At 39.0% G+C, this 15,307-nt stretch overlaps 1 protein-coding gene and 1 non-coding gene across 4 annotated transcripts in view; one reads left to right on the plus strand and one right to left on the minus strand.

Annotated features, from left to right (window-relative positions):
• ELP3 (elongator acetyltransferase complex subunit 3) overlaps positions 1-15,307 on the plus strand; it is a 101,458-nt gene that overhangs the window by 70,557 nt on the left and 15,594 nt on the right. For all 3 annotated transcript variants that reach the window (XM_004775132.3, XM_045078372.1, XM_045078371.1), the window contains 3 exons: positions 463-528; positions 2,130-2,357; positions 3,772-3,853. In XM_004775132.3, coding sequence (XP_004775189.1) covers positions 463-528; positions 2,130-2,357; positions 3,772-3,853 — 376 coding nt within the window. The remainder of the gene's footprint in view (positions 1-462; positions 529-2,129; positions 2,358-3,771; positions 3,854-15,307) is intronic.
• LOC123391578 lies at positions 7,118-7,224 on the minus strand. Its single transcript, XR_006606269.1, has one exon. It is a non-coding gene; the product is annotated as a U6 spliceosomal RNA (small nuclear RNA).

Here is a 15,307-nt window from a genome sequence, read left to right on the forward strand (position 1 = left end):
TGAGTATTACATATTGCTCTCAGAATTCTTTTTTTTTTTTTAAGATTTTATTTATTTATTTGAGAGAGAGAGACAGTGAGAGAGAGCATGAGCGAGGAGAAGGTCAGAGGGAGAAGCAGACTCCCCATGGAGCCGGGAGCCCGATGTGGGATTCGATCCCGGGACTCCGGGATCATGACCTGAGCCGAAGGCAGTCGTCCAACCAACTGAGCCACCCAGGCATCCCTGCTCTCAGAATTCTAAGCTTGTTTTTAAAGCACTACCATTTCCCCCTATCCTCAGACTTAGTAAAGATGGTTTTATTTTGAAATTTAATTCTTTTTAATCTCCTTGTAAATTGTGTCCAAACTTAATTTTGAGCCCAGGATTTGATGGAAAGGTGTGAATAAAAATTTAGTTACCAGTTTTATACTTGCCCCTCTCCTCCACCTTTTTTTAATTTTTAATTTTTTTTTTGGGCAGTGTCGAGATGTAAGAACCAGAGAGGTTGGAATTCAAGAAATTCATCACAAAGTACGGCCATACCAGGTTAGTTTCTTCATTTTATAGAGAGAGTGGGCCCTGATCATTAATCTTTGGCAAGCCTGGATCCATACTTTCTAACCAACAGGACTGATCCCTAGAAGTTAGTAAGTAAACTAAGCAAAGTAATTGAGGATCAGATAGAGATGACAAGACAGGAGAGGCAAATATGAGGGTGGGTGAATTGTAGAAGAGCCAGGCTAGGAAATACAACCCTGAGCTTCATTCTGGATCAGCACAATCCACCAGAACTTTCTGCAGGGTTGAAAATGTTCTGTAATTTGCACCATCCAGTATAGTGTCAGCCACCAGTCACATGTGACATGTGACTAGTACAGCTAAGGAACTGAGTTTTTAATTTTATTTGTTTTAATTCAAATATAAATAGCCACATGCAGCTAGTGGCTACCTTCAGGAAGAGCTAAATGAGATGTTTATTTCTGTGTATACAGCTATTAAATTCTACTCTATTGGTGATAATCAAATGGATAGGCCTTTATCAACAGGGGTTCCACAAAACTTAAGCCTAATGCCCCAAAAGGTTCATTGTTTATAACGAGTTAACTTCTCTCCTATTTACGTATAATGCCTAGCTATGTGCCATATTTCCTATGAGTTAACTCTCTTGTAGAACCCCATTTGAGAAAGACTAGATGATACCTGCATTGATATTTTTAACAATTGGGACCTCTTGAGGAAAAAAGTCAATCCAAACAAAGTTAATCATTTTTCCACATTCCTTTGCAGTCCAGTTAGTTAGCAAACATTAAGTTTGAGAAGAAAGAAACATAACCATCATTCTGAATTGTTCACTCACTACAGTTCACTCACTACAGTCATAATCCACCCATTTTTGGAAAGTGTCTGGATGTGACCTTGTCCACATATGTAGGTTTTTCTGTGCATACTGTTAAATATTGCTTATATAAATGCAAAGGTCAAGGGGCACTTGAACAATGAGTTGAAGAGTGAAAAGCCTATGTAGATTGCTACAACAGGAGCTTCCCCCAAAAGCTACTTTCCGGTGCTTGAATTTCTTTGATGTTCTAATCTTATCACTAACTAGGTATAATATTTTAAAGGCTTATCCCTTTAAAGGGATTCCATACTTTCTTAAAATCCCATCAAGAAACAAGTGACCAATAGCACATTTTTCCCCCAAAAGCAGGTTTTCATAGAAGAGATAAAGGCTAGGAAATGAAACTGTTGCGCCACCTGACTGTTAGGGGCTCAGTGGTGCTCCCAAGAGCTACACATGTGATATAATATATAATTTTATTAGAGACTCTAATTGGAGAATCCAAAGATATAAGTACATTGAAGCCTTTACTGAGCCAGATTTCTGCAAGAATTTCAAGGTTAATGAAGTTCAAATGTGTTTTCCTTTTATAATATTCCTTGAATAAGGCCTGAACTCTTATTTAATCAATGATATGTGAGAGTAGACAAGAAGGAACATAATTCATGATTATTCATTCTTTATCCTTAATTGGGTATATTAGCCTAAATAAGTAAATACTTATAAAAATGAATTCTATTCCCTGATTAAGGGTTTGTTTGTTTGTTTTTTGTCTAACTTAAAAGAAGTTTTTATTTTTATTCAACAGGTTGAATTGGTGAGGAGAGATTATGTTGCAAATGGTGGCTGGGAAACATTCTTATCATATGAAGACCCAGATCAAGACATATTGATTGGCCTCCTGCGATTACGAAAGTGTTCAGAAGAAACGTTCCGTTTTGAATTGGTTGGAGGTGTTTCCATAGTTCGAGAGCTGCATGTGTATGGAAGTGTCGTCCCTGTGAGCAGTCGAGATCCTACTAAATTTCAGCATCAGGTATCCTGTATTCCATCTCTCTTTGACTATAATTAAATTGCCCAGGGGCACTTGGGTGGCTCGGTCAGTTAAGCGTCTGACTCTTGATTTTGGTTCAGGTCATGATCTCAGAGTCATGAGATCAAGCCCAGCATTGGGTTCTGTGCTGATCTAGGAGCTTTGTGAGATTCTCTCTCCTCCTCAGACCCTCCCTCCACCCCGCCCCCTTACCCTGCTCCCTCTCTGGGGAACATGCACACACACACTCTCTCTCTCAAAAATAGATTAGGAAGGAAGGAGAGGAAGGAACAAAGGAAGGAGAAAGAAATTGCCCAAGGGAGGAAAAGTGAAAAAGAGTGGGTAGCGGGAAGGGCTGGAGGAAGAGACAGTGAAAGAGGGAAGCGGAAGGGGAAAGGCAAATACAGAAATGGAGGAACTAATAGTTGATGTTCAGGGATGTTTTCTCTCTGACTTGTATCCTTTTGGGTGTGAGAGGGAAGGAGTGAGTGACAAATTTGAGACTCAAGTAGGATACAGTATTAGGTTAAACCACATGAAATTTCTATTTTTGAAAGTCAGAAGTGGTTTAATACCAGCAATTTCTTATGGTTCAACTACGTATTATGAAATCAAAGCAGATGATAATGTAAAGCACTTGTGAAATATTAAAGCTCTTCATAGACGCAAGCTCTATCTGATATATAGTGGAATGCTATTCCGCTCCCCACGAACAACCTAAATAAATAACTCACCTTTTTCAAATTTCCACAAAATAGCTTAAAACCACTAATGGTGGATATAGCGTAAACCCCAGACTTGGTGATTTAAGAATATTGCCTGGTTTCAAAACCTTTTAGAAATTGGAGGGGTGACTAATAGATTAAAGATTGGATGCCCCAGACTTCATCACCTGGAGATTGCCTAGAGCTTATTTAAAAAGAGACAGGGGAGCCTGGGTGGCTCAGTGGGTTAAGCCGCTGCCTTCGGCTCAGGTCATGATCTCAGGGTCCTGGGATCGAGTCCCACATTGGGTTCTCTGCTCAGCAGGGAGCCTGCTTCCCTCTCTCTCTGCCTGCCTCTCTGCCTCCTTGTGACCTCTGCCTGTCAAATAAATAAATAAATAAAACCTTTAAAAAAAATTAAAAGAGACAGAAGTTGAGAGGCAATTACCACCAGCCTGTAATGAGATTACATGATCCATAGATTACCTTTTGATGGCTTTTGTTGCAAAATTATTGCCTTTTTTTACTAGTCTGCTATAGTGTATTTTTGGTATAATTGAATGGTTTCTGTATTCTTATCCCCATAATTTTTTTTGGTCACTCTTATTTTAACAGATTTTAGCAACTACTGAATATTATCCCTTTTGTTTTACATATCCTCATAGTGACTTCCTTCCTTCTTAATTCCCTAACCCCTCTTTTGCTCTTTCCAGGGATTTGGCATGCTGCTGATGGAGGAGGCAGAAAGAATAGCTAGAGAAGAACATGGATCTGGGAAAATAGCTGTTATATCAGGTAACTGGAGGAAGACAGAGTTCATGATTCATTCACGTTTTTAACTTGGTATCACAATTAAAATGATCTCAGGCCTCTCTTGCCCCCATTTATGATTATTCACAATTGGACAGAGTATAATAGTGAAAGACTCGTGGTCAGACACAGAATTACTGCAAACAGTTTGGTGGCATAGTTTCAGAAGCACTCCATCTCTGAGTGGCAAGACCAGTAATCTGGATCCTGCCTTCCTTGCTGTCTGTCACACCAGTCATCTGTCTGTCCCACTAGTTGTCATGGTCATTTCCTCTCTTGTGCTTTGTGCCCACTCTGTCTGGGAAGATGAAATTTGGTGATAAAGATCCAAGAAAAAGGGGCGCCTGGGTGGCTCAGTGGGTTAAGCCGCTGCCTTCGGCTCAGGTCATGATCCCAGGGTCCTGGGATCGAGTCCCGCATCGGGCTCTCTGCTCAGCAGGGAGCCTGCTTCCCTCTCTCTCTCTCTCTCTCTCTGCCTGCCTCTCTGTCTACTTGTAATCTCTGTCAAATAAACAAATAAAATCTTTAAAAAAAATAAAAATAAAAATAAAATCTTTAAAAAAAAAAAATCCAAGAAAAAGTAAACCAGTGTGGCCATTATCAATATTGTTGTTCAGAAACTTAAAATGGATCTCAGGTGCCAGTACAAGATGTTTAAAGGTAGTGTTTTTTGCTCCTTAAGTATTGCCCTCAGTGACTTTGCTTGTGGGAAATAGCTTTCCCTTGTTTGGAAGTTTCCCCGTACTTTGTCTAGGTAATTGAGGAAGTGGGCACGAAAAGGAAATTCTAGTATGAATGGAGCAAAAACAACCTTATGTATACCCTTTCATTCCTACACTTTAGTAGTATATCCTTACAAAAATTGCTGTTCCCAGTAAGAAGCTTGCATGGGGGAAAGCTATGATCAGAATATAGGTTGTTTTCCCTCCAGAATTTGTTTTTCCATTAGAAAATATTTTCTCTTAGAGGCAGATTATTTTCTTTGAAGATCTTTTAAATAATCTTTTCTGAAAGGTTTTTTAATCAATAAGTTGCTGCTAATCAATAAATCAATAACCTTACCTGGGTTTTAACAATTATAATTATGAAAATATAATGACACAGGCTTACTTAATCGCTTAGTGTGGTTGTGGTTTTCTTGGCATTATCCAGACAGATAAGTAAAACATTTCTCAACATGGCTTTATATATTTTCCTCTGTTATCTTTAATTTCACTAAAGAGGGACTTAATGAGGCTCATCTGATTGATACTGATATTTGTAATAAGAAATGTTTACCTTTCAACTGTTTAACCTGTGGTGGTTCAGAAGTTAACATTTCCCAGTACCAGGAAAGGGCCACCTGACTCAGGACTCCTTCTACACACATCTGTGAAGGATTGAAAGCACCTGAAATTTCAGTGGTCCCTTTTGCTAGACGCTGTCAGTGTTTTCAGCACAGTACTTCTCAAGCTTTAAATGTGCTTGTGGTTCACATGGAGATATTGTTAGAATGAAGATTCTGTTTCAGTCTGGGATGGGGCTTGAGAACCTGCATTTCTAACCAGTTCTCAGTGATACCTCTGCCAAGGTGATACCTTCAGACCACACTTCGAGTAGCAAGGTTCTCATATTCTCTTCCAAATCATTAAGGTCTGGATACTCTCCGTGACCCTGGCAGTGCCTACACTCCCACAGTCTGCTTTGCAGTCACATGGTTTTCTCATATCTGTGGGAACATCTTCAATTTTAAAACGGAAGAACATTGGTAATCTATCACTTCTCCACATTATTTCATTAGCCTTCCTAATATCTTTCTTTTGAGAAATGTTACATGCACAGAGGGCCCCTGACTGGCCTGAGGTTCTATTCAGTTGCACGTAAGAGCCTCAGTTATTGTTTTTTATGAGCAGGGTGTCTAAGTGGAAATCAGCACCTGTCCTTTTTCTGGCTTTTTATCATAATCTAAAAGCTCAATTTCAGATCGTCTGCCTGTAGGATTTTTAAATTAATAAGAAGAGACTTACTGAAAGCAGGGAAGAACCTTTCTGCTTATCAGCACTACAGTAGGACCACTAGATTTCTGTATAGGAGATTTCTTTTGGCCAGTGGGTTTCTGTAGTCCTGGATTGTCTTTTTGAAACCAGAGTTCTGTGGGAGGAAGGAAGCGTTACTTCGGGTCACTCTAGTCTATATACTAGACCATTGCTTTCTACTGAGGAAAGCACACAAGGCCTTAACTTTCTCTTTGACTCAACATCTGATCAAAAAGCCAAGAACATTTGCTCTTTGTATGCATTTTATTGCTGTAATTTAGTATTTACTTTACTATTTCAGTTAGGCTTGTGAATTAGATACCTGAGATGTCCATTATTCAGAACTTTGAGCAGTGCAGATTTAATGTATTATCATCACCTATCTTTTATGTTGCTTTTGTCCTTCCATGTTTGTTCATTCTTTACTTTACTTTATAGTGTGTGTGTGTTTTATTAACATATAATGTACTATTTGTTTTAGGGGTACAGGTCTGTGATTCATCAGTCTTAAACAATTCACAGTACTCACCATAGCACATACTGTCCTCAGTGTCCATCACCCAGCCACCCTATCCCTCCCCTCGACCACCAGCAACCCTCAGTATGTTCCCTAAGATTAAGAGTCTCTTATGATTTATCTCCCTTTCTGGTTTCTGGTTTCATCTTGTTTCATTTTTCTCTTCCTTCCCCTATGATCCTGTCTTGTTTCTCAAATTCCTCATATCAGTAAGATCATAGGCTAATTGTCTTTCTCTGATTGACTTATTTTGCTCAGTTCTAGTTCTCTTATTACCCTCTTGTTCCAGCCATGTTGTTGCAAATGGCAAGATTTCATTTCTTTTGATGGCTGCATAGTATTCCATTGTATATATATATATATATATATATACACACCCCATCTTCTTTATCCTTTCATCCATTGATGGACATCTAGGCTCTTTCCATAGTTGGGCTATTGTGGACATTGCTGCTATAAACATTGGGGTGCGTGTGCCTCTTCAGATCACTACATTTGTATCTGTAGGGTAAATACCCAGTAGTGTGATTGCTGGGTCATAAGGTAGCTCTATTTTCAACTTTTTGAGGAACCTCCATACTGTTTTCCAGAGTGGCTGCACCAGCTTGCATTCCCACCAAGAGAGTAGGAGTTTCCCCTTTCTCCACATCCTCACCAACACCTAGCTGGTTAATTTTAGCCATTCTGATTGGTGTAAGGTGTATCTCACTGTGGTTTAAGAATATGGAATGCTTCACGAATTTGCGTGTCATCTTTGCACAGGGGCCATGCTAATCTTCTCTGTATCATTCCAATTTTAGTATATATGCTGCTGATGCAAGTACATGTGTGTGTTTTAATTTGTTTTTGTAAAAAGTCAGGCAGTTGTTCTCCATAAATCAATCCTTAGAATGAAAAACTCTGTGATCACATTAGTGTTTGTGCACTGTGCTTTTTCACAGTGTTTCATTAGTTGGGCTGTATAAGAGGAGACGTTTGGGGGGTGGTTGGATTCCATTCCTTTGTTGATTGTAGCATTCCTTGTGATCTTGGATAATTTTACTTGATCGCCATGGACCTTTCTTTCCTTACTAAAAACAATGGAGGTAGGTTATCTTTTACAGTTATAGAATCTAGAATTCGGCCCTTCAGTGTCTTAATCTGTTGTAGTGCTCAGAGTAACCAGTTATGTTTTACTGATTACGTCTAAAGTAGATTCTTTTCTGAAACCATGTTAGGAAGCCCTTCGGTTTCATTAGTATTTGAGTTCCATCTCCTTGTACATTGGGTATTTGATGGTGAAAATTAACACAGCTTCCCATAGGTAGGTTATCCTATCCATGATTTGTGGATGCATATTGACTTCAGTCACAATTTGGTGATACTTTTTTTTATGACCTTGTCCTTAATTTGTAAATCCATCCTTGTTCTGTCTGTAGGCTTTTGTACACAGTGGTGGCCTAGATATTCTGTTCTGCCATAACTAGTAGCTTGAGCAAGGAAGAGACAGGTCATTTATCATTCTGGTTACTGTGACTATAAGAGTAATGCACTTATGTAGAGGTTTTTTTTAATTACATTCTGATTCATTATTACTTCCCCTCAACTTGCCAGCAGATTTTCTGTTACTTGGATTTATGATCTTTGATTCTGTCTCAGACAATATGATTAACTGCACAGTAGATCTGATTTGAAACACTAGTCAGAAGGATTCCATGTGCTCTATTTTTCTCTATTAAAAACAAATCGTTTTTTTATCTTAAACCAATCGGCCATTTTATCTTTGTTACCTTAATATATTTTGTTTCTAGAGGGTATATGCTGAATATTTTACAGCTGATTGATCTTTTTTTTAAAAGATTAACTTTATAGCTACATGAGAAAATTACAAATTTTCTTGGTTTATTGGAGTCAAATGAAGCACTTTCTTAGACTTTTAAAAATAATTCTTTCTATTTTTTAAAGCACACGTATTTGTCTTGGGAAGTAAACTGTGTTTTTAAATTAACCATCAACTCCAAATGTGAGTATTAAAGCAAAAATGAAATGTTTGGCTTCCCCCAAGTTCAAGGAACCAGCACTGAGAGGGCAGAGGAGTACAAAGTGCTACCCTATGTTTGAGGGATGTTTCTATTAAGCCGCACAGCTAACTCAGTCCTCACCACGTGGATTATCTTTAACTGCAGAAGAAGATAGATTTTTCTCTCTACTTACATTACATCTCAGTTCATGACTAATTGCCTCAGAATAGGAAAATAATTTTTTTCTGCATACAAAAATGAGTAAATCAATAGGATAAGAACAACCAATTTACAAAATAATGTGTAGGCAGTTAATTACTGCTAAATATCTAAGCAATTAATTAGTCCCCATTATATCCAAGTGCTTTAGGATCTCTCCCCAACTTACTCATGTAGGTTCTGTCAACATACATCTGTTTAAGATTAACACATTCTGTCTACTTGAAAAGCTGTGATGTTTAAGTGGATGATGAACATTCTTTAATGTGTTAAGATAAAGCAGTTTTTTCTCTGCCCTGTCTTATGGTATAAAGTGAAGTGATTATACTGTAGAATCTAACTACAACATTTGAAATGCCATTACTAATAATCACCATGGAAACTGGAGATCTCTGATGTTATACTGCCCATACCCTTTCCAAAAGGGCAAATATAACTGATGATAGCTACTATTTAAAAAGCCACTTAATACCCCCAACAGAATGACTTTTTTTTTTCCCTTTTGGCAATTTTGGCTAGGTATCAGATCCAGTCATGTTACCGTTTCTGTTTGCCAGGCTAATTGCTATGCATCAAGACGAACAGCTATTCCCCAAGCTCCCCCTAGTACCTTCGTCATAAGCACTATTCTATTTGTGTTCTTTCAAGTAGAAAATTAATATGGCCATTGGCCAAGAATTGTACCAGGCTGATAGATCACACAGTGGTGGTGAGAAATGAGGAAAATGTCTGAATGGTTGATGACAGAAATCACTGAAGTCAGAGACTGTTAGCCATTTTGCTTAAACCCATTAAACAGGCACAGAAGAGGGAAGGGGAGAAGGTAAATATACAGGGTGAATAAAACTTAAACCTTAAATATAGAATGAGTAAACAAGTCCCTGTGGAGATGAGATCATTCTAAATCATGATGCTCAGAATATGATCTAAAACTATATCTACAACTCCTACCAGTGAAAAAACATCAACATGCCTGTGCCTTACGTAACCCAGTATGGTTTCCTAGGACCGAAATTAATGGTCTGGTACCCCAGAGCCAGTGTTTAATGATATGTGGGCAGAAAATAACAGTCATTTGGTTTCATTAAACTACAAATGGCTTAGGTTTACTTATGGGACCCCAGAAACTTCACCTGTATTCCAAGCAGCAACCATCTCTCTTAATTTAAGGTGAAGGTAGCTTTACTTTATTCTTTGCATGAAAATCTAGGTGAAAAGAAGCATGTATTTGTAACTGGTTCTGTCTGGTAGTGGAATCATAATCCTAACCAAAATGCCTAGAAAAACCTTCCTTGTTTTGGCTTATCTGTTTGCTGATGGGCACAGGAAGCCTGCCAAAGGCAAACCAGTCTGTGCTGCACGTGCATGTGTGCCTAGCACTTCTCAGTAAGGAAGGGAGGAGATGGTTCGCTCTTCTTTCTGTCTCATCTCTTTCATAATTTCTCTTTAATAAATTATCCTCTAATGAAATGCACACTGTTAGGGTTCTGTATATTCCTCTATTTCTCCCATTTTGGTGTTCTAACAATTATACATACTTCTTTTTTGTTCCATGTTCCCACAGGATTTTATCATGATGGTGGCTAGTATCTTCCTCTTTTTTTTTTTTAAGATTTTATTTATTTATTTGCCAGAGAGAGAGAGAGCGAGCACAGGCAGGCAGAGTCGCAGCAGAGGCAGAGGGAGAAGCAGGCTCCCCGCTGAGCAAGGAGCCCGATGTAGGACTCGATCTCAGGATGCTGGGGATCATGACCTAAGCCGAAGGCAGCCGCTTAACCAACTGAGCCACCCAGGTGTCCCTAGTATCTTCCTTTTTAAAGTCAATAGATAGAACATAAAATATTGCTGTGCAACCAGGATTTTCTTAATTTTAGCATCATTATTAACTAGCATTGATGATATACTACTTTGCTGGATAAGAAATTAGCTAAATGTTTGCTAATTGGTGTCTGTATTGCACTGTTGCCCAGCTCCTCTCAGGGCCATTATTCCTGACTTGATATTTATTCAGTGTGTAGATGAATCAGGTACCAGATTGTAGTACTTTGCATACCAAGTGCATTATACTCATCCCTCTCTTGGTATTCATGACTATATTTATTAAGGCATGTTTTTCAAGTATTCCTGAATAAGCCACTAGTGAGTTTCCGCTGTTTGGATCTTGTCGGCAACTGAATTTATGATGAGATTTCCTAAGCCAAAGCTAGTGATCCAGGTAGGTACTAGCTTGTTGGCTTTTGAGGAACAATCTCTGGCAAGTGCTGTTGCTCTTCCCAGGTCCTTGCTAGCAAGTCTCCTTGCATCTCAGAAATGTGCACATGAGCATCCCAGAGGACAGCCTTGCTAATGTTGACACACATTTGTATACTTTTTCTCCCCATTCTTATTCCTCTTAGTTTTGGGGTATTGGGAATTACGACTGTGTGCATCTGCTTGGGAGGAGGAATAGTGTTATGTCACGTGGCCTCTAATAATATTCCCAAGAGGTCTGGGAGCTTGGATAGAAATGACTGCTTTTATTGTAAAGTTAGACACTTCACAGGCTTTTTTCTGAGGAAGAAGGCCTTCTCCAAAGTGGTCTAGTCTGGACTACTTATCATATGCTCTCTGTCACAAAGTCAGTTTTTAGTTTGTTACCATGTTAACTCCTTATCAGTGTAACTTTCATATAATTAGTATGGTTCTTTTCTGTAAATATATGACATTGCTATAATCCCTTCAGTTTGATAAAACTTTCCTCTTTCAGATCTATTAGAGGCAAGGATTTGGCAGCTTCTTGCCTTTTGGGTGAGCAGATCACTAAATAATGCTGGAAAACATTTGCTGCCTTCTTTGGCAACTGAGATACTGCTTTTATGGAGTCTTTTAGTTTAAACATTTCTCATTCCAACAGGGTATAATACAGGGGACTTTTTATTTTTTGGTCAGCCTGGCTTAAACTGTTGTCTCTAATAGCTCACATTTCCAAGACATTAACTGGTAGATTTAGGGTTTTAGATAGTGGCCGTGGGATATGTTTCCTTATATCCCCCACCAACCACCACCACCACCATTTTCTCCCACTCTGAGCATCCAGTTGTTCAGTTTTTCCACTATGTATGAATGAATCATGGATGTTTGGTGTATCTAAGCCTCAGATCTAGACCCTGTGTGCTCTGTAACCTCTTACTGCAAATCCTACTAATTAGTGATTGTTTTGTCTAACACACCACACCAAAATTTGGTGGCTTAACAGAACAAGCATTTCATTTTCTTAGTGATTCTGTAGGTCAGAAATTCAGCAGGGAATAGAAAGGATGGCTCATTTCTGTTTCATGATGTCTAGAGCCTTAGCTGGGGTGGCTTAAATGGCTGTTAACTGACTAGGTTGGCTTGTCTGGAGTCTCAGTTCTAGCCGGTAGCAGGTGCACAGTGGAGGCTATTAACATGAGCACCTTGGTTCCTTTCCAGATGACTTGCATGTCCCATGGCTTGAAAGGCTGGGCTCGAAGAGGAAGGAAACAAAGACTTGGGCTTAGAAGTCCCAGAAATCTTATATTCATATCTGTCTCTGTGTAATAAATAACCACAAAACTTAGTGGCTGAAAACAAGCAGTTACCACACAGTTTCTGTAGGTCAGAAATCTAGAAGCAACTTAGCCCGGTACCTCTGGCCCACAGTGTCTCACAAAGCTGCAGTTAAGGTATCAGCTGGGGATGTAATTATTTCAGGATTCAATTGGGGTTGAAAGATGCACTGCCAGTTTTACTGTGTGGTTTTGGCAGGCTTCAGTTCCTCACAGGCTGTTGGTCTAGGGCCACAGTTTCTCACCATGCCACACAGGCCTCTCTGTAGAGCTGCTCATCACATGTCAGCTTGCTTCCCCCCTTAGAGCGATCACAGAGACAGAGAGCCCCTCAAGATGGAAGCCATAGTCCTTGTACCTGGTCTTAGGAAAGAGTCAAGTCCAGCCCACTCTCAAGGGGAAGGGATTATATAAGACTGAATACCAGTAGACAGGGACTCTGGAAGTCGTCTTAGACACTGCCTGCCTTAGGCCCCATTCTGTTGCTTACCCAGCATCACTGGGCCAGCGTGGATTTAAAGGGTGAGAGAATACATCCCCTTATAAAGAGAGGATCTGGTGACAGCTCTTTTTTGCCTACTAAGTTAAATATGTTTTCATTAACTTGAGATTAACAGGCATACAGTCCCTTTCTACAGGAAACTTCATTTAGCCTTCTCCCAGGATAGACTCTCTTTGGGCCAACGTAGGTTCAAGGGTTCTTATCCCAAACCCAATATCAAATTTTCATAGAAACAGTTATGGCAGCACAGTTATACCTAACACTGTCCTAAGCAGACTTTGGCGGGCCTTCCTCACAAGTTGCCCCTGCATCTGACCTTTTGTCTGTCATCTTTCTTCCATGAGGACATGTCTGTATTTCCCTTTACAAGCCTATCTAAATCCTGTCTGATCCTTTAGATCTATGATATTGGCCATTTATATCTTCTAGGTTATGGAATATAGAAGATTATCTTTGGGCTGAGGGTACATGGTTTCTCTTTAGAGATATCCCACTCTTATCCACACCCCCTTCCCCCCCATAAACACCTGAAAATAGTTAATGAACCTTTAAAGTCTTTTTTTTTAATTTGGGGAGGTAGTAAATTGTATATGACAAAATTTACCATTATAACCATTTTCTAAAAAAGATTTTTATTTATTTATTTGACAGACAGAGATCACAAGTAGGCAGAGAGGCAGGCAGAGAGAGAGGAAGGGAAGCAGGCTCCCCACTGAGCAGAGATCCCGATGCGGGGCTCGATCCCAGGACCCGGGCATCATGACCTGAGAGTCTGTTTTTCCCTCTCCCTCTCTCCTCCCCCACCCCACCGGCTCATGCATGCTCGCTCACTCTCCCTCTATCTCAGATAAATAAGTCTTTAAAAAAAAAAAAAAAGTAGAGTTGCTGAATCACCAAACTTTTCTACAATGGCCACATCACTCATTTTATGTTCCCTATCAGCAATGCATGAGTTCTCATTTCTCCGCATCCTTGCCAACACTTGTTTTCCCTTTTTTCTTTTTTTAAATAACCATCCTAGCAGGTGTGGAGTGTTGTTTTACTGGGGTTTTAACTTTGATTTCCTTAATGTCTTTTTTGTGCTTGTCATTTGTGTATCTTCTTTTTTTTTTTTTTTTTTTTTGTCATTTGTGTATCTTCTTTAGAAAAACATCTGTTCAAGTCCTTTGCTTATTACTTAATTGGGTTCTCTTTCTGTTGTTGAATTTTAGGGATTCTTCATATTTTCTGGATACTGTTATAAGATCTGTGATTTGCAAGTATTTTCTTCCATATACATTCATAAAGTTAGAGGTTTGTAGTTTTCTTTGTACTGTCTTTGTATAGCTTCATTATCAAGGTGTTGCTAGGCACATATGCTAAGTTAGGAAGTGTCCCTCCTTTTAAGTTTTTTGGAAATGTTTGAGGATTGGTGTTAATTCTATAAACATTTAGTAGAAATCACCAGTAAAGCCATCTAGTCCTAGGTTTTCCTTTGTTTGGAGGATTTTGATTCCCTGACTTGTTAGAGGACTATATAGACCTTTTCTTTCTTCTTGAGTCAGTGTTTGTAGTTTGTGTTTCTGGGATTTGTCCATTTTAACTGGATTATCCAGTATACTGGTGTATGCACACATCCAAGTTGTTGTCATAGTATTCTTATAATTCTTTTTATTTCTATAAAGCCAGTAATATCTCTTTCATTTCTAATTTTAGTGATTTCAGGTTTTTTCTTTATACTTTTTTCCATACTTTGTAAGATTTCAGTCTTAATAAATTTATTAAGATTTGTTTTATGACCTGATAATATGATCCAAGTTGTAGGACCCTTCATGTCCACTGTGGAAAATGTATATTCTGCTGTTGTTGAGTGATGTGTTCTATATGTGTCTGGTAGGTCTAATTGGTTTAAAGGGTTTTTCAAGTCTTCTATTTCCTTACTGATCTTCTGTCTTATTTTTCAAGAAATTATTAAAAATGTGCATTGCGATGTCCAGTTCTTAATGTAGACCTATTTATTTCTCCCTTCAGTTCTGTCCATTTTTGCTTCATGTATTTTGGGGCTCTGTTGTTAGGTATAAATATGTTTATAATTGTTAAACCTTGATGAATTGAACTTTTTATCAATACATAACATTTTTCTTAACCTCTTGTACATTTTTTTGGCTTAATATATCTTTTCTTTGGGGCACCAGGGTGGCTCAGTCGGTTAAGCATCTGCCTTTGGCTCAGGTCATGATCCCAGGGCCCTGGGATCGAGCCCCCGATTGGACTCCCTGCTCAGTGGGAAGCCTGCTTTTCCTTCTCCTTCTGCCTGCTGATCCACCTGCTTATAATATCTTTCTCTCTGTAAATGAATGAATAAAATCTTTAAAAAAAAAAAAAAAAACTAGGGGCGCCTGGGTGGCTCAGTGGGTTAAGCCTCTGCCTTCGGCTCAGGTCATGGTCCCAGGGTCCTGGGATCGAGCCCCGCATCGGGCCCTCCGCTCCGCGGGGGGCCTGCTTCCTCCTCTCTCTCTCTGCCTGCCTGCCTCTCTGCCTACTTGTGATCTCTGTCTGTCAGGTGGATAAATAAAATCTTTTAAAAAAAAAAAAAACTAGCTTTCTAAAAAAATGAAAAAAAAAATATCTTTTCTTTGGT

Source organism: Mustela putorius, unplaced genomic scaffold, assembly GCF_011764305.1.
Source record: "Mustela putorius furo isolate JIRA1106 unplaced genomic scaffold, ASM1176430v1.1 tig00000242_pilon_pilon_pilon, whole genome shotgun sequence".
NCBI classification, from domain to species: domain Eukaryota; kingdom Metazoa; phylum Chordata; class Mammalia; order Carnivora; family Mustelidae; genus Mustela; species Mustela putorius.